This window comes from Dunckerocampus dactyliophorus, chromosome 21 (genome assembly GCF_027744805.1).
Source record: "Dunckerocampus dactyliophorus isolate RoL2022-P2 chromosome 21, RoL_Ddac_1.1, whole genome shotgun sequence".
In the NCBI taxonomy this organism is placed as follows: Eukaryota; Metazoa; Chordata; class Actinopteri; order Syngnathiformes; family Syngnathidae; genus Dunckerocampus; species Dunckerocampus dactyliophorus.
Window position 1 is genome coordinate 13,440,075 of NC_072839.1, and position 27,007 is coordinate 13,467,081.

The 27,007-nt window shown below is 45.1% G+C and overlaps 2 protein-coding genes across 6 annotated transcripts in view; one reads left to right on the forward strand and one right to left on the reverse strand.

The window, feature by feature from the left end:
• Positions 1 to 670: 670 nt before the first annotated feature.
• rnf152 (ring finger protein 152) lies at positions 671 to 26,455 on the forward strand. The gene is made up of 2 exons (XM_054766140.1): positions 671 to 836; positions 13,648 to 26,455. The coding sequence occupies exon 2, from the start codon at positions 13,777 to 13,779 to the stop codon at positions 14,413 to 14,415; it is 639 nt and encodes a 212-aa protein (XP_054622115.1). The 5' UTR covers positions 671 to 836; positions 13,648 to 13,776; the 3' UTR covers positions 14,416 to 26,455.
• LOC129174289 (cadherin-20-like) overlaps positions 18,288 to 27,007 on the reverse strand; it is a 44,041-nt gene continuing 35,321 nt past the window's right edge. For 3 of the 5 annotated variants that reach the window (XM_054766126.1, XM_054766128.1, XM_054766127.1), the window contains exons 3-12: positions 24,653 to 24,947; positions 24,451 to 24,570; positions 24,190 to 24,357; positions 22,548 to 22,735; positions 22,186 to 22,439; positions 20,960 to 21,096; positions 20,213 to 20,334; positions 20,007 to 20,124; positions 19,502 to 19,753; positions 18,288 to 19,387 (exon numbers count right to left, since the gene is read on the reverse strand). In XM_054766126.1, coding sequence (XP_054622101.1) covers positions 18,849 to 19,387; positions 19,502 to 19,753; positions 20,007 to 20,124; positions 20,213 to 20,334; positions 20,960 to 21,096; positions 22,186 to 22,439; positions 22,548 to 22,735; positions 24,190 to 24,357; positions 24,451 to 24,570; positions 24,653 to 24,947 — 2,193 coding nt within the window. In that variant the 3' untranslated portion in view covers positions 18,288 to 18,848. The remainder of the gene's footprint in view (positions 19,388 to 19,501; positions 19,754 to 20,006; positions 20,125 to 20,212; positions 20,335 to 20,959; positions 21,097 to 22,185; positions 22,440 to 22,547; positions 22,736 to 24,189; positions 24,358 to 24,450; positions 24,571 to 24,652; positions 24,948 to 27,007) is intronic. The other 2 variants (XM_054766129.1, XM_054766130.1) reach the window with 2 other exon arrangements.

Below are 27,007 nucleotides of genomic sequence, written 5' to 3' on the forward strand. Positions count from 1 at the left end.
AATCCGTGCACTCGCTCAACCTGTCTCAGCAGTTGCAGTCGACGGCATGATGGATGCCGGACACCATCCCCGCGTCATGATGCTGCTTTTTTGCCGAGTCGTAGCTTGATGAGGGTGACTGGTTAAAAGTTAAAAGTCGTCGGAAAAGACTTACTTTTTCACGCTTTGGATGACAGCAGTGAACTCATCATTCCGGCAGAGCCTCATGTGTCATAATGAAAATGTTAAAAAGCATATCACATAAAATAAATAGGAATATTCGTTCATTGAACTGTGTTATGTACACAATGTTACGTTTGAATAGGTTGATTTTGTTTTTTTATGGAATATATGTATATTCGATGGTTGATGGTCAGGTGACAGTCGAAACATGGCAAGGTAAAATCTACCTAATATACCTAAAACTTTGTCTGAAATAAGAAACAAAACAAACATGTGATGTTATGTAAAAGAGGGTGTGAAAGCGGGGCAGAAGCAAACATGTCAGAATTTGACTCCTTGGAAAAACAACATCCTTCTTCAGATTCTTGAGATTAACAGCCGCACACTGTAAAGATACAGACAAATAATACACACAATGACAATTAACAGACGGCGAGCGCACGGGAGCATGACGTCATAAAAGTTTGAACATGGCGTTCGACGCAGACCGCCTGGAACAACCTGCGCGTGCGCGTCCACGTGCACGAGGCAGGCAGGCGGGGAGGGCGTGTCCGCCCGCCTGAGGAGGAGAGGCGGCCGCCTGGCTCGGTGTGTGTCCGCGTCTGTGTTGTTTTCAGACGACGACGAGGCGGACGAGCTGCAGACGGAAGCGGAGACACGCACCGCTGCAAGAGGTGAGTCTTCACTCTCCTTTGTTCGTCTCACCGCGACGATTTTCGGCGAGCGCGCGTGCATGTATGCGCGTGAGTTTGTCAAGCTTGTGGCTGGAACAAAGATGCGTTCATGGGGTGATGCTTGTTTGTTTGAGCGCTCTTGTACGGTGCTTGTCCTCCATTGTCCCAGCCAGGAGCTGACTCGACATCAAGCAAACAAACTTTCAGAGAAAAAAATTCAAAGATGAGCATCATCCAGATGTGCAAATTAAAGGTCACACCAGGAAGACTTTGGAGGTTGCCGGAGTCTGTATACAAAAGCGACATTTAGAAAGTGTCAACTTAATCTTGCAGTGTAATTGCTTTGAGGATTACTGAGTCTTAAGTGCGCTCTGCTTCTTGTCTACAGCATGCAGCACTCCTCAGACTGCACGTTATACTGTATTTGTCCTTTTTTTAGATAGCAGAGTTGTACTCTAGCCAAAACAACATCACCAGTGTCAACATACACCTAGGAAGTCAACAATAATCCATAAAAAAGGCACATATTAAACATGACGTCCATCATTTTTCTCATTTAATGGTCTGTGCACCTCTAATGTAGCATATTAAAACCATACGTAAACCTCTATGCCAAGGCTTATCAACTGGCGCCCTGCTGGCCAAACTGAGACCTAAAATGACATCAGACCGACCCAAGGGTACAGTTTAAAACTTGGGCTGGTTCCTAAAAAAACAGAACAACCCAGAGCGCTGTCATACAGAGGATGCCTTTTTTTCCTAACGTGTTTTTCCAGTTCGTCTGAGGGTATATACTGTAAATAGTGGAGCCAAAAATCCAAATTGTGTCATTTGAAACGTGTAGTGTCAATCCATCCTTACTGTGTGTGTGTGTGGGTGTTGTGAGTGAAATTGGAGGTTTGCAAGCTCCCAAGAACATGCCAAACATTCCCTGGTTTGTTGTTTTCCTTCTTGGGCCAAACAAGGAATCTTGAAGGCGTCACTTTGGCCCCATGATCAGGGTTGGACTAACTTTCTGAAGAGCCCCCGGGGAACGACTGTGTTGCAGGGATTAACCCTTTCACTGTCAGTGCCGTTTGTCTGCTGAAAAAAACATATTTACTGTACCTCCCACAAGGAGGCTACGTTTAGTTACATTAGGCCAGTGAGTATTTGGCGCATATGATTATTTTGATGCATTTTACTCCAGGCTGTATAAAGTTGTATTCAGATTCAAGCATATCTGTTTGCATTGTGAGCGATGGCATGGCCAAAGGACATCAACACCCAAGTTGTGTATTAGCAGCTTCTTTTCCATGGGCTAAAATTGTAAAAAGTCTCCTCATTGGTGTGCACCTGTTTCATTTGCATGCCGCGCCCCTCCATTCCTCCCCGGCAGGCTAAGTGCGTTTGTCTAGAGTCAGCTGAATAATTGGTCTCCATCTGCTGGGACGAAGAGGCCTTTGTAGGATGCCCCCCACCACATTTGAGTCATCGATTCACCTTTTTTAACCTCCATTTTGATTTTTTTGTAGCATTTTTTTTAGACGGTGTGCAATTGATGTGAAGGTGAAGATGCTGCAGATGCATTCTGTGTGTAGTGAGTTCTGCAGTTGCCTAGAGGGCGCCAACACTCGTAGCGTACCGCAAGCGTTATGTCCTGCCGTCTTCCTGCTTTGAGTACGTAAGCTACGCCTGACGTAGCACACGCACCAATTATGTTTGTTGTAATGATAGCTATATACTGTCATTGAATGTATAGCCTCTCATAACAACAACATGGCTGCAAATTGTTGGTCACCTTTCCAGGACTGCTTTTGCATCAATCATCATCAATTTTATGCCAATTTTTATGAAATTTAATTTGTAATTGTGAAAAATCTTGACATTGTTTTTGTTCAATCTGTTCTTTTAAAGCACTGTTGGTAACATATGCATAATCTTGAGCAGGTTCGAAACGCCAGGGGTTACCCCCCAAGAGGGGAAGTGGGTGGGTGCAGCAAACCTAAACAGGAAGTACACAAGAGTGCTGTCAGACATGTTAAGCATGTTCTCTTCTCATCGTCGTCACGCCTTTCTATGATGCTTGTTCTTTTGCCACAGTAAGAAAAGATAACAGCAGCCCATGTCCTCATCCTATCCTTTCAGGATTTTAGGGCAGTGGTGTCCAAAATGCGGTCTGGCGGCCGACATTACAACGTGACACAGAAAACAAAAAATTGTTTGTGCTGTAAAAATGATGGATTGTGCTGCTATACTTTGAGTTATCAAAGGTTTAAATGTCCAGTGATGACATCAACAACCCCCCCTCGACAATTAATTGCTTCGCATATTTTGACCCTTCGTTTTAGCGTGAATCATTTCAAAGTTTTAAGAATTATTGTCACTTAGATTAAGAGCAAAGTTGATGTTCAATGAAGATTCTTTTGGCAGTCGAGGTCGAGTGCTTTTTTTCCCAGCTTGGCAGCTGTTCAGGTTCCGTGCTTTCCTTCTATTTGTCACATCTGTGAGGTGATCCTCAGGGAGACGATGATGACGACCATGTTTTCGATGACCTTGATCGATGAGGAAATGGGTCCAGACGTGCCAGATGGGGGGAAAAAAGAGGAATGCAAAAATAGATTTTTTTTTTCCCGGGCTGGGCCTAGATTGCTTGGCTGGGATCCATTTGTGTAAAGTCGATGGATGTTTGACTGCCACCATTCTTTGTGTTCTATAGTTCACTAAGTACACAGGCAAAAATTAGGACACCCCATGGTGTATGTAACTCTTCTACTCCTTAGCTGCTGCACACACAAGGGTGAAAATGTGTCAAAACATGCACCTCTACTGCGTCACCTGTGCTATTATATTTCTAACAAATACACCACATGGCGGCGCTGTTATTAAGTTTCAAAGTTGGATATACTTGAAATTTCTCACACAGCTCAGTGCATGCTAAAAAACAAGCCACTGTAACTTCCGAATGTTTTTCTGAATTGCCACAACATTTTGTACATGTGTTTAGGGGACGGACAGGCACATGTGTGTAAAATTTGAGCAAAATTGGTTAAAAAATATGGCCACCGTCAAGGAAAACGTCTTTGCAGGGACACCTAACTAATTGTCCATAAGTCATTAACCATTTGTCTAATGGTTATAAAACTGAGAATAACGGTATGACATGTACACTGGCATGTCTGACCACAACCCGTAGGGGGCGCCACAAATGTCAAAAGGTCAAGTGAAAAAATGACACCCTGGGTGTCCTCGTTTTCATGGCCAAAAAGAGAATCCAGTTAGAATCAATCACCATCTCCCCAGGTGTTCCTGTTGTTTAGCATCTGTCTACCGGCATGATCGATGTCGTCCTTTCTGGACGACAGGCTGGATACTGAGCGCTGACGGATGGCGGTGGAGCCAGCAAGACTACGTGGGCTGACGTGGCTTGCTCTCACCCACTATTAGAGGACGACGTGGAGGTATTCTTTTCCGTCCACCTGTCTGCTGGCGTGCGTCACGACAGCAACACGAGAAGCAGAGCCAGACGCCGTTACCTTCCGCTTCATCAAACATCTCGCTGCACCTCTACGGCGGCCGGCGGGGGCCTCGCCCAGCACCTTGCTGGTGGCAAGGTCCACGGTCACGTGGTAGCGGTGGGCACTGACATGGTGTCGGGGTTGAGGGAGGCTTGGTGGCTGCAGTAGAGACGCCACGTAGTTCAGTTGGCTCATGATCCATCGTGCAGGGGCGTGTTTTTTTGTTGTTGTTGTTTTTTTACATGATGGGCATCTTCATCACATTCTTGGAGAAGCTATAAGTTGCATGCTTTTATGCTTTTAGGATATGTCAATGTCACCAGGAGAAGAGGAAGTAACCCTGACTTGGAGTCACATGACAACATGTGATTTACACACACTACTCATGTTTGTGTAGCATCATTTATCGATGAGATGTACATCTGGATCTTCCCATTCATCTGAAACATGTTTCTGTCTTTCAAATGATACTTGCTTGTTTGCTGGAGGAATCAATCCAATAATGATAAATTAGGCCTGTCACAACAACACATTTAGCTGGTCGATAATTGTGCTATAAATTATCAACGATAATCGATAATTTCAACCTTTTTTTTAGACCATATTATCATTAGGCCGCACGGTGGTCTAGTGGTTAGCATGTTGGCCAATACAGTAACAGCCTGGAGATCGGGAAGACCTGGGTACGATTCTCCCTTGGGCATTCCTGTGTGGAGTTTGCATGTTCTCCCTGTGCGTGCGTGGGTTTTTTCCGGGTACTCCAGTTTCCTCCCACATCCAAAAACATGCATGTTAGGTTAATTGGTGACTCTAAATTGTCCATAGGTATGAATGTGAGTGTGAATGGTTGTTTGTCTATATGTGCCCTGCGATTGGCTGGCGACCAGTCCGAAGGCAGCTGAGATAGGCTCCAGCATACCCCCGCGACCCTAAAGAGGAGAAGCGGCATAGAAAATGGATGGATGGATATTATCATTAGGTTTATCATTCAATGACCACTGTGTCCTATCACATTTCAGCCACTAGATGGTAGTCAAGGGTAGTGTATGTGTGTGAGGCACAGAAGACGCATACTACAGCACTTACGAATCGTGGTGCGTCACCACTTCACGTACCCTGAACTGTACATTCACTTCACCGATCAAACGCCCCAGCAAGCATCATGGGATCTCATACTGAGACCTGTAACACCAACCACCAGGACGAATGCCACAGCACATCCTCACTGGAACTGTGGCATTCGGCTTAGAAACTATCGCTTTTGTGCTTTCATTCATATTAGCCTTTGCTTGCTAACTGCTAGCTAGCACTCAGTGTATTCAATCAGTACATAGCTAGCCCCTCCTCCACGTACTGTGACAAAGACGCTGAATAGCTGACAGGAGGCTCACTCTTTCCCATAATTGGACTATACAACCAATGCGCTCAGACACAAGCAGGGTGAACCCCCTTGTGTGCTACAGCAAGACGAGGAAATGGAACAGGCATACGTACATGTCGCACATGTCAATTTATCGAGACGTCAATATTATCCACCTCTTTTTTTTTCTATCGTTCGATTCATCATTTTAGCGATTATTGTGACAGGCCTATGATAAATCACTCTCTAAGGCAGGGGTCTCAAACTCGCGGCCCGCAAGTCACATTTTGAGGCACGCGACTTGACAGGAAAGACTACTGTAAATGTGGCCCGCAAGGTCTAAGTCAGGGGTCTCAAACTCGTGGCCCGTGGGCCATTTGCGGCCCACCGAGTCACATTTTGCGGCCCGTGACTTTTCTTCAAAGATTACTGTAATACGGCGTGCGACAAGCCAATATTACTCGTAGGATGCACACATAATCCTACCCTGAACTAAGAGTGAGTGAGTCACTTAAAAAATGTGGTTAAAAAATTCCACCCATTTTCTGTACCGCTTGTCTTCATTAGGGTGACGGGTAAGCTGGAGCCTATCCCAGCTGAATGCAGCAAAATATAAACTGGGAAATTATTTCTTTATTTATTTGATTCAGCCTATTACTGTATCAACATATTATTGTTCATGTGAGCCACGTATCGCGTGTCGTATCGTGAGGTACCCCGAGATTCCCAGCCCTAGTCCCAATACTTGATGCGGCCCAGCCTCACTCAGACTCTACCTCCAGCGGCCCCCAGGTGAATTGTGTTTGAGACCCCTGCTCTAAGGGTATGTGCTGAAGAGAGATCGGGAGGGTTCTGGAGCTGAATCTAATCTGACAGTCACTTTTATTGCAATTGTTGATCCAAAATCAGAGGAGAACGTCAACGTCAAGCTAGCAAGCGGGCGAGCCGTGTGTCAAATACAGATATTTGTATGGGCGTATCAAATTATCGAATTACTCACATTTTTTGCCATTGGTGTGTGGTCTCGGAACGTAAGCCCAGTATATCCATAACACAACTTGGTGTATGGAGTGTGGTGACCATGCCTACGCTCCCTTCTGATGTTGACCAGGAAGTCAAAGCGGCATACCTGCGCCGCTCTGTGTGAGCAAATGGATTCCACACCGTTTGGAATTAATTGGATTGTGAATTAATCTCACTTTGGACTCCCACACCTGGGATGGCGGAGCATAGCCCGCACACGGCAACTAAGTTGAATGTGAATACAAAATGTTATTAATAGCCTCCCTGCTTGGCCACCGCAGGACAGAATGACGCCGCTAATGAGAAAGAAGCCCCCGCGGGGCCTGCTGCATCCGTGCTGCACACGAGCATGGAATAATTCAGTCTTTTAATTGGACGGATGCTGATATAGGGTAAACAATACCACTCATGACGGGGGGGCAGACGCGCACAACAGCAACGTAAATGCAGACACTCACACTTGTGAGTTTGTCATCAATAAAGTGTGGACTTGGAGATAATTATGATGGCTTATCTCGGATGATTAACGACAAGAAAGAAGAAATGCGAAGAAATGAATGCAGCAATTAGTGTGTGACACCGCTTGTTTATACAAGCGTCCTCAAAAACAATAACCTTAATTTACCTCCTTGAGGGGCACATTCCTTTTTCTTTAGTGTTTTTTTTTAACACCCTTCATGCTGAGGCTTCAAATATCATCCTAGACGGTAGATTCGCTGTTAGAAGCTAACGGCTGATGCTAGCAGCTACTGAATGAAACGAAGATGTAGCTCAGACGCTTTCAGTCAACTCTGTGCACGCGTTCATCTATGTGTCATTTATTTTGAAATCGCCCGTTCTGCTTACACCGCCAACATCCATGACAGGAACTGAATGAGAAGAGCATGGAGGATGAAGAATGGAGGCATGAATGAGGAGGGAAAAGGCCAGGCGGGGGAGGATGAGCCCGGTGTCGTGTCCTGACATTTTTATTTGTCTCCCATGGGAGAGAGCGTCTCAATAAAGGTGAGACAAAGTGATGACGGGGGGACGAGGTAGGAGCGGGAACTAGAGGACCTTGTTTGACGTACGTGTAGTTATTACGCGCAGCACAGGCTGCCTCTAATTTGCTTTAGGCGTGATTTTAATAAAGGTTGAGGCCTCAGCAAATTTCCACGGGATAATTTAGTTTAACGTTAGCGGTGCCCCCCCCCCCGTGGTCGTGGCGACGGCAGGTGTCCGCATCCTGCTTTCACATCCGCCTGCTGGAAGACTCAACTTGTTAATGACGTTAAAAGTTGCTTGTTCTCATAAAATGTCAAAACCTGAATGAATGTACGGTAATCCCTCGTTTATCGTAGTTATCTTTCCAGACCCGACCGTGATAAGTGAATTTCCACGAAGTAGGATTCCTTATTTACAAACTGTACATTTTTTGTAGTGAGAGCAGAGTAAACCTGTTTACGACCTTCTACAGTAAACACGTTTTTTAACATCATTAGAGCCCTCTAGACATGAAATAACACCCCTATAGTCACTTTTACGCTCGTATTACCCAAAATACGAGACATAATAAAGAGTAAATAAGCCATTTAAGACATTAAAATAAGACTGGTGTGTGCTGCTGTAAATGTGTTCCAGTGCTACGGGAGCTGAGTGGGTGGAGGCGAACATTATTTTGCCTGTTGTGAGATAATTCAATTAATTTGGTGCTTGTGTGTCTCACTGAACATTACAGTGACTTGAGCGACACCTTTTGACCAGTGTAGAATACTACACATCACCACAACGTCTCTGGCTGCATCTGCTGAAGGCTTTGTATGTGTGTTTTTGTTAATTTAGCCATTTTTATGCTTGAAAATGCTTAATTCAGGCCAAGAATATGTAAAATTTGCTTAAATATGCATTAAAAAAGGCAGCAGTCAACTGCAAAACAGCGATAATTTATTAATGTGAAAAACTGTGATAGAGTTACTGAAAGACTACATCAAGGTTGCCTACAGCCACAGCAGTTACCACCAATGTTTTTAGACCTGGTGCTAATTAGACCCCGACGGTCTTGTAGACCATGCACACGGTGACCATGGGAGACTGAATATAGGCGCTAATTGGTGCATTTATGGAATAAGAAAACATAATATAATAAAATGGATACAATAATGTGTAAGAATAATCTATCAGATAGAGAAACTGTGTGAAATATTTGTACCTGTAGGTGTCCTAATACGGGTAGCTATCCCGACAGTGTAGCTGTGATGAGTTTTAAGTCAGAGTGTAACACCCTTGACAGCTGCAATCATTATTAAAGCATTAACAAGTGTAGGCAGGAAGTTGCACACAAACACAAAAACAAATGGAACACAGATAAGAACACAATCTCCTTGATGGAGGTAACAGTGCATCCGTCCTCTGCTGTAATCAGATGTAGCACATGATGATGTAGCAGAAGGCGTGGTGATGGAGGAGGGGGCGGTGGGGGCAAAGTGCTTTGTTGTGATGGGCGATTAGATAAAGCCAGACAAGATGACTGTGTGTGTGTGTGTGTGTGTGTGTGTGTGTGTGTGTGTTTGTCGGACTTTGCTTCCTGACTGATGACATCACGTCCAAGCTCCTCCTCCTATCAGACGTGTGCGGAGGAGGTGTGGTCCTGTTGCATGTGTGTGCTCAGTGTTTACCTGGGTGAGGTCCGCGTGTTGAGCAACGTGCATCTGTCTGTCATGCGGGCTCGCCTCGCAGAACAGCACAGAGGACCATGCTGCCTGCAGCTGGTGTTGATGTGAGCACAACCTGCAGAGGTTCTCTTGGTCACAACCAAAGTCTTCTAAACTTCTAATACTCCTCCTGGTGCAATCTTTTTGGGATGCCCATCATTCCAACATCTGGGACATTTCTGGTCATCTGAGGACGCTACAGTAAGAGTTGAAGGATGCTTTTAACGGCTAAGCAGGGATGATGTATTTTTCTGGTTTAGAGTGCTTCTCAAGTAGTGGGACAGGTGAGACGTTGGGGCCGGGGGTGAGATGCAGGGGGCACTATACTATATACTACTGTATATACAATACTATACTTACGTTTCTCCAAGGCTGGCAGGCCTGTTAGTGTCTTTGTTCATGCTTGAACTATGCTGGTGCCAGTAACTCATACAGTGGTTTGTACAGGTAATACATAAATACGTCATGTTCTCATAGTATCTCCCCTGGAAGGGCATGGTGGAAAATAATTGAGAACCAGTGGTTTAGACAATAGTAGCTCCTTTCTTTTCGTGAGGGTTACATTCCAAGACCACTGGTGAATGTCAAAAAAACACAAGTAATTGATACGCCCATAAAAATGGCTATTTTTGACACACTGCTCGCTCCACCCTTCCAAACCATCCTAATAGCTTGATGTTGATGTCCGATTTTAGCTCAACCTTTGCAATAAAAGTGACTGTTGCAATGATTACATTAGGTTCAGCTCCAGAACCCACCCATTGTCTCTTCAATTGCCATTGTTCATCTCGCAACACTATCCTGGTTTAGGCCCTAAATATGCCTAACCCACTGAATAAACACATTAAAAGTATAAAATGTACAGCATACCATTAATAAATGATAATGTAAGATTGATGAACAAATGGCATCAAAGTCACGATGTAGCCTTTAGCCTGGACGTCAGGCTAGCGCTGGAGGCTAGCAGGCTAGAGAAGGTGTTTCTCAAAGCCGCGTCTACATAATCCACACTGTTTGTCTGTTGTAATTCCTCTAACGACTTACTTTCAAGGCCGGATTGACTACCAAAGCGAGTGCTTTCGTATCCAAACAAAATTGCATCTCACACACAGCTATGGTGCCTTCAAGGACCGCTGAACAAAGTGCGAAAAAACTTGAGCAGTGAATAATAAAGACATCAACGTACAATTTTTTTAACATTAGTACTGTACATGTATGCTGGACATTTTACCTGCATTATCACGTATTTATGAATTACTTTAAGCTTATGGTGAATGAGATGTTTTCTGTGGAAAAAACTGCCTATTTTCTGAGAAAAAACAGCAAATTTGACAACTTCTCCCTGTGATTAAAAAAAAAAAAAAATTTTTAGGGCTGTGTAACCTTCAGAAAGGGTTGCTCCCACATTGAACCGTCTGCACCCGACGCCCGGTGTCTGTGTTTCCAGAGCTCAGACGAGCAGGGTGTCGTTAAGCGTCGCTGCTCTTGGCGGACGTTCAAGAAGAAAATGCAGTGCAGTAAAATGCAGCCATTAATGTTTATTAGCTTCATTTTTATGAATGATTGACCTTCATTGTTGCGCCATTTCATCTTTTTCTTATCGCGGCACTTTGTCTGGAGCTTGCTGGGCAACAACTGCACCTGCTGGCTGTTGACACGCGTGCTAACATGCTTACATACGTGAAGCTCATGTTAGCATGACATTTTGGGTAACATTTTCCCTCGGGGTGTTCAGATTAACGAGCTTGGCTTCTTCCAGGTAGTTTACGATTTCCTCCTTGGTCAGCTGCGTGTGTATGTGTGTGTGTGTTTGTGTGTGGTTATTTTTAACTTGTGCACTTTTCCTTTGGCTGATTGTACGTGGAGGCCCTGAAGGAGTGTGTATGTGTGTGTGCGTGTATATGTGTGTGCATGTTACCTCTCAGGGGGGTTATGTTGTGCTGTGCTGCCCGGCCACTTGCATAATGACGAAATGAAGTGATGTCATGACTGCCCTCTGGTGGAGTCATTAGTAGTCACGTCTGGAGGCACATGAAATACAAAGTGGTCGTTAAACCTAAAGCTGTGCTGTTTATTGTGCAGTTGTTGCTTTAAATGGGTTACAAAGCGACACAGCAGATAAATCACATGAAGCCATCGCAGGCACATCGCTCTCGAGCGGAGTGGCTTTTTTACCCTCAAAATTAGGGAGGCTGACGTCAACGTAAAACCCCAAATGCATTCAAACATGAAGAGATGATGACGTACCGTATGAGAGGATGAAGACAGGCTGTGTGTGGGAATATTGAACCACTAAACACGTTTATGTCAGATCAAAGCTAATCCTCATCTTTGGGAAAAGGATTCGGTGAAGACCCCCTCTTGCTCCTCTCAAGTCTATGAGGATTTGCTTTCACTTCTCTTGACCTTGACTGGAAAAGGAGGCAAAAGTGGGTCAGATGTGGGAATGGAGCCTGTGGCCGAGTCTGGGTGGGGGTGTTTGGCATGAGGGTCTGGATCGAACTGACGAGTACATTGAGGTCGCTAGCTGGGTAATTGCTCAGCTTCGTATGTCTTGTTGGTCCTGGGATACCTGTAGCACCTACTGTTGGAGTATTTAAAGGGGCAGAGCTAGACACAGATAGCGAGGGCATCTCATTTCAGAGGGTCAGACTTCCTTTGCTTCCATCATTGGTGAAAAATATTGACTAATGATGATAATGTGCTGCCCTCAGTCTCCTCTTGGATAAAATGTGTCTCCCTACTTTGCCACAACTCTGACCCTCAGAAGTAAAACCCGAGGTGATTCATTTCAGAGGTCAGAGTTCGCTTGGTTCGCATATAGGTGAAAAATGCTGACTAACGACTTCACTTGGCGCCTCGCCATATGCGTGAAGAAAGCTGACTAATCGCTCGCTGAAATGAAGTGTGAAAAATCATTTTCAAGTGAGGAGCTGCATGTACTTTAAAACCAATTTTACAGGAGAAAAAACCTACTTCCTTAGCCGTCCTCTACATCACCCTCTCTCCGTCCATCTGTGGGAAGTGTGATTCCCGCTGATCGGGCTCTTTTCACACATCCAGAGAAGCTTTAATTAATCTCTGTGACTCGGCATTAAAGGACACCGTGCCTCAGCGGACACATCGGGGGGGTTGTTTAAATTAAAGGCAAACTTGAACAAATGTGTACAGAAATGTCTTGACTGTGAGGTGTGACACCTGGCCTATGTTGACAGGTTTAAATAGAGGCTGCGATACCACTGCTTATGGGTTGTGGTCAAAATGCTTCAATGTTGTATTTTCATCACACAAATGGTCCAAGACTTATGAACAATGAATCGCTAAGCCCCGCCTGTGCCCGCTCAAATTTTACACAAATGTTCTTGTCAGTCCACCAAAGATGTGTACCAGATTTTGTGGTGATTCAGTTTTACACCTCAATTATATTTTCTCATGCCTCCCCTAAGGGACAGACATTTATTCGCCATCGTCAGAAAGTAGCAACAGTAACCCCTCGTTTATCGCGGTTAATTGGTTCCAGACCTGACAGTGATAAGTGAATTTCATTGCTGGAGCCTATCCCAGCTGACTTCGGGCGACAGGCGGGGTACACCCTGGACTGGTCGCCAGCCAATCGCAGGGCACATATAGACAAACAACCATTCACACTCACATTCATACCTATGGACAATTTTTAGAGTCTCCGATTAACCTAACATGCATGTTTTTGGAATGTGGGGGGAAACCCGAATGTGTAGCCCACATGCTAACCACTCCGCCATCGTGCAGCCCGCATATACGGGATTTCCAATGTAAATTAGCATCAAGCTTAGTTTTAATGCATTTTCCTTTATGTTGAACATCACAAATGATAAATGCTACACGTATGTAAGTCATAATTGACATGCTTTTTATTTCTGGATGTTCACTTTTCAAAATAGAGGCTCTGAAATGGAACTCAGTCTTTACTGAGAACCTGTTAGCGGGAGCAAAACACAGATAGTGAAAGTCCCCCCAGGGGGCGCGCCCCATTATTTGAGAAGAACTGCCTTAAAGTAATGGTGGATGTTTTGTTTAAGGCGCGTTGAGCTGTGACAGATATTTCAAGTCAAGAAGAATTACACCATGGGGTGTCCTCGTTTTTTTCCACATAACTGTACAGTATTTTACTAGCCGCTAAGCTATTTTTCATCAAAAGCGTCTTAATCGTAATTCCCTAAATCCCCTTTATTTGCTCACCTGTGTCATCTGGTCTTTTCCAGATGGATGGCCATGTCGCCGTTAGCAGGCTGTGAAGAGCATCAAACACGGAAGAGGACGCTGAACACCTTTCGGGATAAACTTGATATTTGTTGGAGTCACTGAGGGATTGTTAAGAGACTTTAGCAGCCATGGAGACTTTGTCCCAAGATTCCACGCTGGAATGCCAGATCTGCTTCAATTACTATAGCCCGCGGCGGCGTCCCAAGCTGCTGGACTGCCGGCACACTTGCTGCTCCGTCTGCCTGTCGCAGATGCGCAGCAGCCACAAGGAGATCCGCTGCCCGTGGTGCCGCGGCGTCACCAAACTCCCGCCGGGGCTCTCCGTCTCCCACCTGCCCGACGACCCCGACGTGGTCACCGTCATCGCCATCCCTCATGCCTCCGAGCACACGCCCGTGTTCATCCGCCTGCCTAGCAACGGCTGCTACATGCTGCCGCTGCCGGTCGCCAAGGAGAGGGCGCTTGGGCTGCCCGGAGAGCTGGGGTGTCGTTTCCTGCCGGGCGGGCAGCAGAAGGGCGTGGCCGTGGTGACCGTGCCCGAGGAGGAGCCTCTGGGCTTGGCTGTGGGTCTGGAGGGGTTGAGCCTGGATGGCGACGAAGGAGAGAGGAGGGTTAGCGGGCCGGCGGCGGGTGGGGGGAAGGGGTCCACGTGGTCAGGCGTGTGCACGGTGATCCTGGTGGCGTGCGTGCTGCTCTTCCTGCTGGGCATCGTGCTACACAACATGTCCTGCATCTCCAAGCGCTTCACTGTCATCTCCTGCGGATGAAGCGGGGAGACGGGCAAGGGGGAGGACGACTCGCATCACAAACATCTAGAGACGCCAAAGAGGATGCCGACGAGATCCACAAGTGATCTCTTTTCGGATGAATTGCCATTCCGTCAGTTATTCCCTTTTTCGATGATTTGGTTTGTGATGAGTAGAAGTACATCAGTTGTTGTCGTTTAGCCAAGTTGCGGCTCCATGTGAAGCGTGTCCAGCCAGAGAGTTGGGACTCAGTTTGGACTGAGACGACTTGGAATGACTTCTGGGACTTGTCCGCCAGAGCTGCTGCCGCCGTCTGGGTCCATGTTGTCAATAAAGTTAGAACACTAAACATGGCTTGTAGTGCTTCTTCATTTATGATGTTGTCGTTTTCTTTTATTTATAATTTTTCTAGGTAACTACATCAAACTAGAAATGGAATTATCTCAACCCGCTGATAGATTGTTTATTCTCAAAGCTGTAGAAGTCAGAAGATAATTAGCGTAGCCTAGCATAAACCAACCACAAGAAAACAGCCACCATCATTTCAAATTTTTGTTTATTCAGTTCAGAATTTTATAAGGTTTGGGCTATCTTCGACACAGTCTTGCCGCCAGTCCTTTACGCTAAGCTAATTAGCTTCCACAGGCTGCCGTTATTGCGCGGCTATATGGGCTCAATGTCCTAATCCTTCTCTTGGCAGGAACAATAAATACAGTAAGCCCCCGCAGGCTGGAGACACACACATGGCCGATAAGTAAGACGCCAAGTGGATTTTGTGTGTTCCTGCTCTGTTTTTCACACCGTTTAGTCTCCATTTGAATCAACCCATGTTCTTGCTTTTCTTATATGAAGACAGGAAGCTATTGTTGCTTTTCTGTTTCGCACATTTCGTTAGAGTGTGTATTGCGTGTGTACGGGTCAGTAAGCGGTTAGGAGTGGGCGGGCCGCTGCAGGCTTTCAGTTAATGACGTGCGCATCGATTTATTCGCTTATGAACATCTTGTGGTGTTCACAGAGATGGATGATTCTCCTACTTTTGTATACATAGACACGATCTGTTAGTTATTGTGTGTGTGTGTGCACACAGTAATTAATTATGATCATTGTTATTGGTGTAGAAACACACTTATTGAATGTGAACGTATATTCATTTAGGCAATAATGTGGTTTCCTTTATGTACTAATACTATAAAATCAGTTAAAGTTACTCTCAAAGTTGAGCAGAGACAATGGGGCTGTTGGGGGGGGAAAAAACTTCCCAGGCCAATGAAGATAATGAATGAGGAGTCAAGGAAGCAAAATTCTACCCAAATTATAACCGCAGCTACTTACTTGTATGGTTTTGTTGCTTCCTGGCATGCTGATGTGCCAAATCCCTTGGAGAAGTTTGCAGTTTCGTCACTCTGGATTAAAGTTGAAAGGAAATGTACAGAACTTTTTATAATGAAGGCATTGAAAGTAATGCTGTTGTCATTCTTTTCCAATTACTTGTGTAACACTGGCTTTTTGACCACTGCCAAAGCAAGCCTCTGCAGCAAACTGAAAGGTAAAACCCACTTCGCCTGTCACTCCCACACAGCATTATCTTCCTTCTGGAAAACAATCTCCAGGCTCTCACCGATGGTGAGTGAATATTCCTTTTGTGTGTTTTGTACAGCGTTTTAATTGGATATTTTGCTTTTGTTTTTATAAAACCGTACATGACAATAGCATTAGGTTACTATGAGGTTGCCACCTCTCGAAACGAGACAGTCCTGGCCTCAAAAAGGTTAGGGACCACTGCTCAACACTGTCACTGCATGAGGAAAGTATGTTTTACACTGAATGTCATGTCAAGTCAGTCAAGTGTTGTACAAGTTCTTAAGTCCGTTTTTGACAGACAACAAACAAACATGATACTGTCTTGTCTGCGACTCTTGTTTTTTATGGTTTACTTTTACAATTGAGCGCTTCGCCAATTCAGTAATGACACTCAAAGGCCGCCATAGTCAGGAGTTACGTAAGCTAGCAAGCGAAACAGCTAAAGACATAGTGATATATTTCAGACAACAAATAAACACGGTTACATTTCTTTCATGTCGGCGCTATGGATTTATGTGATTAAAATTTAAACTCGATTTATCGAGTTACATAAGGAGAGACTGTACTTTATGTCAACCAAACTGTCAACCGAGGAGCAAGAAGGTAGGTGTGTGACGTCACATGCGCGTCTAGGACTTGTAGTGCAGCGTATGTCGCTAACATTTGCCAGTTTAGACATTCACAAATGAAAATAAAATTAATAAAAACATCACACTTTCTCGGGGTTAAAAGACGATATTATATTATATTTTTATACAGTATATTTTGTATTATAACCGCCAAACCTAGACAAACGTATTCTCCTACTGGTGTGTAGAAGCGGCAACGCAATATAAAATCGATGTGTGCACATTCAAGCTAATGGGAGTCATGTTAACATATATCTTTCTGTATTAACGTGTGTGCTCTGGATTGCTTTTTTTTCCATGCGTTAAAGCTGATGCTGCTTCTTTCCCTTCCAGCTAAAAAAAAAAAAAAGTTATGATTCCTATTTGTAGCAGCCAGCATTGTGCAGCCAAGTGACTAAAAGCAATATCCATATTTCATACGACTTTTCAGCACGCTGTCAGTCGCCTTAAAAACACTCATATTAGGAAAAAAAAAAGGGCAAAAGTCACCAAAACAGTCTCTGCCTGAGACCAAAATATTGGGTCACCTCCAGTAAGTACAAAGTGAAGAAATTGTTGTTTTATAGCAAAAGTAAAAGATTTTGGGAGTGGCTCCGTTTCCTCTGTGGAAAAACAAACAAGCTGAATAAGGAAGTCTCTCTCGGCCTTGGTGGTATTAATTTTGCTTCCTTCCTTCCTGACTGACCTATAAGAAGCCCATTCCTCCTGGGATGCCGACCTTCAGGTGCAATGACTTCCATCGCTGTGGTTCTCCATGTACATCCTGCCTTTCCTACAGTTTTTCCATGCTTGTTTATGGAAGGGATGCTCCTTGAGATATTCTGGAATGTAGAATTTGGGTGTTTTTCCATGTTTGCTACGGAAGTGGGGAATGAACTGTGCGTGGCCCAAGGCTGCCGTCTTACCTGCTCCATCGATCTGTTTACGCCTCTCGGCCTTAATGAATGCACCAGGGAGGCCTGAGAGGCGGCAAGACGGATTAAACGAGGTCACCGTGTGCGCACAACAAATATGTCAAGTGCAGAGAACGTTTTTTTTCCCCCCTCCTCACACTAGATGCACCTTCTAAGCTTTGACCAAGACTTTGTAGACTGATAGCGTCTCCAAAAACTACGCTTCTCTTTTTAAAATGACAAAAACATGACAAACTGCACCCAAATATTAAATCAACACACTCCAGCCACTAGGGGGCGGCAAAGTTGCCAAGTAGGGGCAGCACAACAGTGGTGAATGAAATGAAAGTGAATGAAAAGTGTTTATGAGTGGAACTGAGTGCCTCGTTTATTCCAACCCGTATGATAAATGGGTGGTAGAAAAATAAATCAGCTGATAATTTAAGTATATAACGCTGTACGAACATTTTTGCGTGGCCAAAGGTGTCACTACACAAGCTATAATAAAACTATATTCATTTTATTATTAAATTCTCCAAGGATAGAAAAACTACATGATTGCAAAATGTCTTGTTTGCCTTCCTGCATTGATTGACAGAAGCAATTAAGCCAGACTTTCACTTCTAATTGATTCACTGTTGCTAACACTAATGTAAAATGTCCTTCTGGGAAGGCGTGTAGCATGTTTTTCATTTGTGTTATTTTTGCTCCAAAAAGACATCAGGCTATCAACAAGTTAATTAAATACATTGAAGCAAACTAACTACAAAGTTCGAGTTTTTTTTAAAGCTTTTTATTACCAAGAATACAAAAGAGTATCTACATTCACACACTGTGTAGCGTAGCATAAGCGACCACATGAAATTCAAGTAAAAATATCAAAATCCTCACAAAGTTCTTTTTTTAAAGTCTTTTTTTTGTTTTGTTTTTCTTCTTTTCTTAAACCCAAAATGTCCTTTTTACATTTGGCACTTAATGCAGACGTCCTCTGCGCTCTAAGTCGCATTCGTGTCGCTGGCTAGCAGGACACGTCGGGCCTAGTGGTCGCCGTCGTCGGACTCCAGCTGGCACGATGGTGTCCGAAATAAAAGGCGCTCGACATAAAATCAGTAAGACGGCTTCTGCTTGGGGAGCAACTGTTTTTTTTTTTTGCCGTGAAATAAGTTAGCTCAAACATAAATAAAGAGCAATAAATTAAGATGACACGGTGGCTCGCTGGGTGTCGATCCTGCCTGGAAACCGTAAATCCAGACCCACATAGGCGAGCAGTCAACGTTTGCCTGTTGTCACTGATGTCTGATCATTCGGGATGTTTCTTAAAGGAGTTCAAAAGGCATGGGGGTTTGTCGTGCTACCACATGGGAGCATTGTTTGTTTCCAGCACGCCGTACATCTCGGCCAGTTTCTTGAAGCGAGGCCCCCAGTCGTTGAGGTAGTCGTACTCGTGGTCGCCGCCCGATGCCCCCGATTGCAGCGAGCTGAGCGACTCGGCCACCGAGCCCTCACCCTCGTAGGCGTATGTCTGCAGGGAGTCATACGGCGGCGCGCACGGGTCCAGGTCGGCTTCCAGGAGCTTAGACAGGACGTATCCTTGGACGTTGCTGCTCTCACCGCCGCAGCCGCCTCCACCACCGGCGTCGCCCATCACGCACGGGATGTAGCGAGACAGACTCTCGATCTCAGGCAGCATGTCTTGCCTCGTCTTGCCCAGGTGAGGGTGCACTTCACGCGGGTTCCACATGGCGGCGATGTCGAAGGCCTCTGTGTCCTCCTCGCCGCCACCTTCGTCGTCGTAGCGCACAATGTTCTCGTGGACGTTCTCCTCCTCGTCGCGCAGGTAGGGCTTCTTGCGGTGAGTGCGCAGCGAGAGCATGAGCAGGACCATCACTGCTAAACACAATGAAAAACATTACAACATGTAGGAAGACATCAAAGGACACCACATGATCAAGCCTGAAGGAAAAAACGCCCTTTTAAGGAATACTGTATTTCCACTGCACTCACCCAGAAGCACAAAGATGCATGCCAGGATGGCGATGAGCGCCGCCCTGCTCAGGCTGGAGGGAAGACTGTAGGCCTCGGCGTTGCACGACATCACATTGCCGTCGTGGTCGCAGCCGCACACACGCACCGTCAGCGTGCTGGTGCTGGTCTGGACCGGCTGCTCCCCGTCGGTCACCACGATGGGGAGGTAGAAGATGGTCTGCTCGCGATGAGACCAGCCACCGCGCCGCGTCAGGATCCACGCCGTGTTGTCTGGAAAGCAGGAAGCTGACTTGAGTGTCTTTCGGCTAACTGGTGAGTCACGAGCCAAAAGTGGGTCGCAGTTATCAAAATAACGGTTGCACACTAACAGACATGCCAAACTATACTGCCATCTACCACTCACAAGGCATGCTAGGTAACCTTGCCTAACCAGTGAAGGACCACTGACGTAGAGGATCTTTGACTGGTGTAAACACATTGCTTCTGTTTTAATTTATTTAGGCGTGTGAGAGATGGTGTTTACCTTGGTTGTCTCGCAGGGTAAAGTTTGGGTTGTTGGCGGCGTCTGGAGCCAAGGCGTAGGAGAAGTGGTGTCCACTGGGGGGTTCGTCCGGGTCGACCGCCGTCACCGCCTGGATGAGCTGCGGAACAACGAGTGTTAGCGACATGCATTTGTAAAAAAAAAAAAAAAAAAAAAAAAAAAAAGAACTGAGAAAAAGTCGAGAATACCTGTCCTGCTTTGGCGTTGTCACACACGTAGGCTTCCAGGTAGTCTGTCAGGGATGGAGGGTTGTCGTTCACGTCCTGGACACGGATCGCCACGGTGACGCTGGAAATCTGCGACGGGTTATCTGCAGAGGAGGGAGATACACGTTAGCAGCCATTCTATTGCAGTGCATTACTCTCCATGAGAAATACATTAGCATGTGCTAACAAACCAGTGGAAAGACAATTAGCGCACACTAACGACTTTCTCAGCTTTCATCACATGACTCATCAATCAAGGAGCGGTCAGTGACCACAAATTAGTCTTTTTAATATGTTTTTTTATTATCTGGTCCTTTCTCGATGAAGGTCAAAAACACTTTAAGGCTTTTGGAATTAATAAGTTATTGTCCTTAATTTGTTATTTGTCATTTTTCAAGTTAAAAGGGTTTTCAGTATTTTATATTTCCATATCTTTCCAGGATGTTTCCTTGATGTTTATGACAGAAACCGTGATCCAAAGTGGAAAAAAAAAGTCAAACATGAAAGCCAATGTTGTGTACTTTGCTCAAAACAAACTTTACTTTTATCATTAATTAGCTGCCATGCCGGGGAGGTTATTTAATTAGGCATGAATCTAATTAGCAGTCTGCTTTTAGATGAAGAGGAGGATGAAGGTGACTTTGAGCGCCCCCTGCTGTCCGCGGAGACCGCTACAGGACTCGGCCATGTTTCCGTTGCTCTCAGAGACATGTTTTAAAACACACGTACTCATCTCCATGGCTAGCACCGTGATGTTGTGCCAGCCCAGCTGCTCGCGGTCCAACAGGCGCACCGTCATCAGCGAGCCGGACGTGATGTCGATGTAGAAGAAGCGGTCCGGGTCGGTGGACCTCTCGATGGAGTACCTGGTGATACACACAAACATGGCGCGTCAGCCATTTCCTGTTGCTGGGGAGCGTGTAATCCCATGAGAGGATGCGTGTGTGCAGGTGTGTGATAAGACAAGAGGAAAAGGATTCACCACAAACCTGCAGGCAGCCATCTCAGCTCCTTTTGCAAAATATTCCTCTGTACCTTAGCTTTAGAGTGTGCGTGTTTGGGCCTTCTTGGATGAAGCATGCAGCAAGGAGGGACATCTGGCACGCTAAACAGTGTGCTCATCGATTTCTCCACATGATTAACTACCTAATTAAAGCCTTTACGTCTAATTAGCCGAGGAGGGCTACAAGCTGGAGGCAGCATCACATCACATGTGATGGAAAACAAAGGCGGTCAAAAGTGGTCTGCTTGAACATGGTGGCAAACCTTAGGGTCACCTTCTCATCATAGAGAGGTTATGGAGAGCTATCGCCCCCTGCTGGCTAACACCTAGCATTGCGCCTCTAGCTCATGACGTCATTCTTTGCTTTCAAACGTATACACGGTGAAGCCAGAACCTTAGGAGAGCGCTCTTTTTGGTTAGTTAACAAATTTAGCTACAAGATAGGATCAAAATAATAGACGCAGCCAATGATATAAAGTAAACTACAACCAAAATGGTAAACCAATTGCAGACAAATCAGCATTATTATATTTGCAAAGATTTTAAATGCGCCAGTAAACACCTCTGTTTAATTGAACCCTGACTCTCCAGTAGACACTGGGTATACAAAAGCAAATAACCACCGGGGTCTCAATTAATGTTAAAAAATTGGCAATTGGAATTGCCATTAACATCTGTGGCTGTAGGCAACCTCTTATTGTAGTTTTTAAATTCACTCCGCAGGATGGCAGTAGCTGCATTTGAAGTATCGTGAGCATCCAGTAGCTTTATCTACCTCTTCATACGCTATAAAATTTCACTAGTCAGCTATTGGTGTGAAATTCATGCCTGTTACACTTGCCATACTGTTGTTTGCTGGACTGCCTGTGCGACAGTTTACTTTCCACTTTCTCATGCACTCCAAATTATCATTAAAGTTAAAAAAGAAGTTTAGAGTTTAAAAAAAGCTCACCTCACAGTGATGTTAGCGGCGTCGGGGTCCCTCGCTGACACCGTCCTCACAATGGTCCCGATCTGGGCGTCCTCCGGCAGCTCCGCCCGGTACGCGGCCACGTCAAAGACGGGGGGCTCGTCCACGTCCTCCACGCTCACGTGCACGATGGTGACGTCTTTGAAGGGCCCGCGCTGGCGGTAGACAGAGTCCTGGTGCGTGTTGGCGCCCTCTACCTTCAGGGTGTAGCTGGCCTTGCCCTCAAAGTTGAGCGGCTGCCGGGAGAAGAGAGAAGATGCTGATGATGACCTCTAGAGGCACTTTGGTTTCATTATTTTCACTTTAAAGCAAAGTCATCAATAGTTCATGTCCAATATCAATACCTTCTTCACCCTGATGATGCCAAATCTGTTGCTGGGGTCGGTGATGATATCGAAAGTGTCCCTCCCGTCCCCGTCAATGACATGATATGTCATCTCGGCGTTGACCCCTGTATCCCGGTCTTTGGCCCAGATGCGGCCCACCTCTGCATCCACCGATGCTGACTCTGGCACACTCATCTGGTACAACCCTGAGAAGACAAACACCCGTCATTCCTACAATGTCCACTAGAGGGAGCCAAACCTCCAATGTTAAAATCAATTTCCAGCTCCACAACTGGGTTGCGTCCTCTCCTGTGGGTCAACTTGAATTTCATCTCCTGTTAAACCTCAAAGAGGAGGCGACAGCTTCCCAATCTGCGGCGTTCCCTGTGTCCAGAATAGGAACGCCGGCGCCTGACGGTAGGGAATCCCCCAAGCCATCACAGCTTCATACGAGTGATGGCGCTAATTGGGCCGCGGACTAACGAACGAAGGGAGTGGGTAGTGGTGGTGGCTGCGGGTGACGGGAGCGAGGCCACCAGTCGGCCCAGGGGCTGACATGCTCCGTGACCTCTGATCTTTCAGAAGGACCGTGGAGGGATTGAGAGAAACTGGGCTAATCAAAGAGACAGGATGGCCGGGCTAAGCAGCAAAGCTTGAGCCAAGCATACTAAGATACTAATAAGACAGTGTGATGCTTAAATGTCCATACACATAAATGTCCAATGTCTTACTTACTTTGGTTGAAGACAGGTGAGTTGTTGACAAAACATACTGGAGACCGTCAACTCTAAAAGTATCACGAGTGGTCAGCATCTGGCAGCTTTGACCTCTGTATGCGCTGTAAACTGCTACTCAGCTTGTTGTTCTGAAACTCCATTTGCCGTATTGTTGTTTACCACAAACTCATCAGCGTTATTAATGCTGTGTTGCAAATGTGTTTCCAAAAATATATTAATTGAGAAATCATGCTGTTTCATGGTTCAATACAGCCTATTATTAGTAAAAAAAAAATGCATATTTAAGCAAACTCTACATATATTTTGCCTAAATTAAGCATGTTCAAACATAAAAATGGCGAATTGAAGTAAAATACAAATATAAGGCATTCCAAGACGTGACGATATGAAGTATTCTACACTGGTCACTAGGTGTCAGTAATATAACTGTAATGTTTGGTGAGACACGCAAGCACCAGACTTGATCGCCGGAACAACAGGCTTTTATTGCAGGCTTGAGTAACACAGGCTACTGTTGTGTCCGCAACCCACAACATCACTACATCACCTGTCGGACCCCCACTCAGCACCGGAACACATTTACAGCAACACACACTAGCATGAGTCTTATTCATGTTTTAAATGTCTTATTTTCTCATATTATGTGTACTGTATTGGGTAATAGGAATGTAAAGGTGACCATAGGGATGTTATTTCATTTCTAGAGGACTCTAATATTGGTTAAAAAAAAAAAAAAAAAAAAAAAACGTATTTAGAAGGTTGTAAACAGGTTTTCTATGGTTTAACTATGAAATTATTTGATAAAAAAAAAATAGAATCCACCCATCACTGTCGGGTTGGGAACCAATTAACTGCAATAACTGAGGGATTACTGTGATGAGTTTTTGAATTGGGGAAATAACTGTCCAATTGCGATGTCTTACTTTGGTCAAAGACGGGCGGGTTGTCGTTGACGTCGCTGAGTGAGATGCTGACAGTGGTGGTGCCGGCCAGGCCGCCCAGCTGGCCGCCCATGTCCTTGGCCTGGATAACCACGGTGTAGTTCTCCCTCATCTCCCTATCCATGTCGGCCAAAGAGACCCGGACCACGCCTGAGAAGACGCATGGACCCAGGAATATATTTTAGTCGGAACTTCAAAATCAAGAAAGACGGGTTAGCTGGCGATGGAAGCATATGTGCCTACCAGTCTTGGCATCCACTGAGAAGTAAGGCTGACCCTCCAGGATGCTGTACACCACCCGGGCGCTGTTGCCATACGTTGGGTCATCAGCATCAGTGGCAGACAGTTGGATCACCGACGTTCCTGGGAAAGTACAATGGAAGTAAAAATGATCAGTTCTCATCAGCTATTATGAATATATATCAATGGTGTCCTCCATGTTTACCTATTTTGGACATTTCAGGCACCGACGCCTGGTAGGGTCCGTCCAAAAACTTGGGCTCGTTGTCGTTGATGTCCTGGATCTTAACGATGAACTCCGACTCGGGCTCCAGGGGTCGGTCCGTAAGGCGGTTGCGAGCCTGCGCTCGCAGTACGTACTGGGCCTTCACTTCCCGGTCCAGCCTCTGGATGGCGTGGATGTCGCCCGTGCTGTCGTCAATGGTGAAGGTGGAGCCGGCACCGTCGCCCGTCAGGATGTACTTAATGGAGCCGTCGCCTTTGTCCATGTCGGAGTGGAGCTGCACGCACACATAGGATTTTTATATTTTAATGTCATTTGTCCTTAAAACGCAAAGGAGATAGCACTGTTGCCATGGATACAGGTCAGACATATACATACCTGGCAAAATATGCATTTGAAAATAAAGACATTTTTCAAAAAGAAGGGAAAATTAAGAAAAATAAGGAATATTCTGGTCTTCCATGAGGGAGGAATACAAAATAAGTACTGTAAATACATACTTTCTAAATAATAAAAGCTAAATAAAAAAATATATGAATAACATCAAAGCAATGAGGAGCATGCCTATCTCTAGTGTATATTAAAATAATAATAAATAATATGTCACTGGTCCAATTCTACTAATGAAAAAACCAGGCCAGAATAAGCGACGTAATCAATGCTAATTTTGACATTTCCAAGATTTAAAAAAAGCAGCGTCAAAGCACATGTTGACCCACCCTGATTAGACCTGGTGGTGAAATTTTGTGCACCATAATGGCAACACCTAATCATAGCCTGGTTTTGTTGCCGGGGGCAACAGTGCAGCGCTGCAATCAGAAGCCTTTTGTGGCCTCTGAGTGCAAATGGCAGCTCGTTGATGGGAATTTGCTCGGCGCTTTATCGAGGGTCCCATCGTCGTCAAACATCACAACTAAATGCACTCCTTGATGGCCATCTTGTGTATAATCAACAGAACCAACATGCCTCCCTTCCATCAAGGGGTTGGGCGTGGTCTTGTGGGGCTGACTGAGTTCAGGCTGCTTCACTTGATTCACAGTTCATATTCTTGGGCTAAGACATCCATCTTTACTGTCTCACACAACAACTTGACGCAGGATAGATTTCTTCATCAGAAGCACATTGAAACCCTAACTTCTGACCTCTACGCAGCTTATAAACATTTAAGACCGAGAGGAGGCGGGGCAGAGAATTGGCTTTTTCACTCGTCATGAATCAATCTCATGTCATGTTCTTTGTGTAAGGTGTCATGTTCACACACTCAACACCTGAACAATCCAATATTTTGTTAGTAGCTACACGGCAGGGTCAAAACATTAGGCACAGGTAATGCAAACCACAACAATAAACACACACATCCAACCAAAAGTGAGCATTATTATCTTTGTAAAGATGTTCGATACACCTTTAATGTTCAAGTTAATGCCGCTATTCAATTAACGGGTTACATCCGGATGCGTGGTCTACAAAAGCAAATTACCACCGGGGTTTCTAATTGAACCCACTGAGTCAAAAAACATTGGTATCAACTGCTGTGGCTGTAGGCAACCTCCTGATGTCGTGTCTGTAGCTACATTTGTAGTATCATGAATGGTCACCATCCAGCAGCTGTAGCTCTGCATGCGCTTTATCATGTTGCTACTCTTGTTTGTTAAACTTACAGTTCTGTTGTTAACTCACCAACACTATTAATTTTGGATGAGAAGTTTGATTTGGCTCTATTACAACATTGGTTCTGCCACTACTGCGGCCCAAGAATCTGCTATTTCACCCGACATGGGTCAACTAAGGTAGTCCACAAGTGCAGATGGAGCACTTTTCTTCCCCAGACAGGCTTCCCTCCGGACTCATTAGCCCTCTAACCGATCACTGCACGTGACTTTTTTGGGGGGAATTTTCCCCTGGAATCCCTAACCCCCGCTCATTAGGCAGGTTTTTTTTTTTGCATCACTCTCAAAGGGCACTTTCAGAGGATGAATGCTTAATGCCGCAACACCATCAGAGTCAATCATGCTAATGTCAGTTCAAGTTGAACAGGCTTTTTAGGATCAAGGCTGCGGGTTGTTAGGAATTTGGGCCCGTGGGGGTGGGGCCGCGTGGTTATCCTGCGGTTTTTTGCTCAGGTTGTGATTGAATAACGATGACATCTTTGAGGCCTATTAAGCTCTGTGACTCATCATCAACATCAGAATATTTTCGGGGGTTCTGACATTCATATTTGAAAAAAGATGTCATTTCCTCTAACCACAGTGAGATGTCGCTGTATGTAGCTTTAAAATATATACATATACAGTACATATACATATACATATACAGTACATATACATATACATGTAC

Coding starts and splice junctions, on each gene's coding strand:
- rnf152 (XM_054766140.1), top strand. CDS start 13,777: ATGGAGACTTTGTCCCAAGATTCCACGCTGGAATGCCAGATCTGCTTC.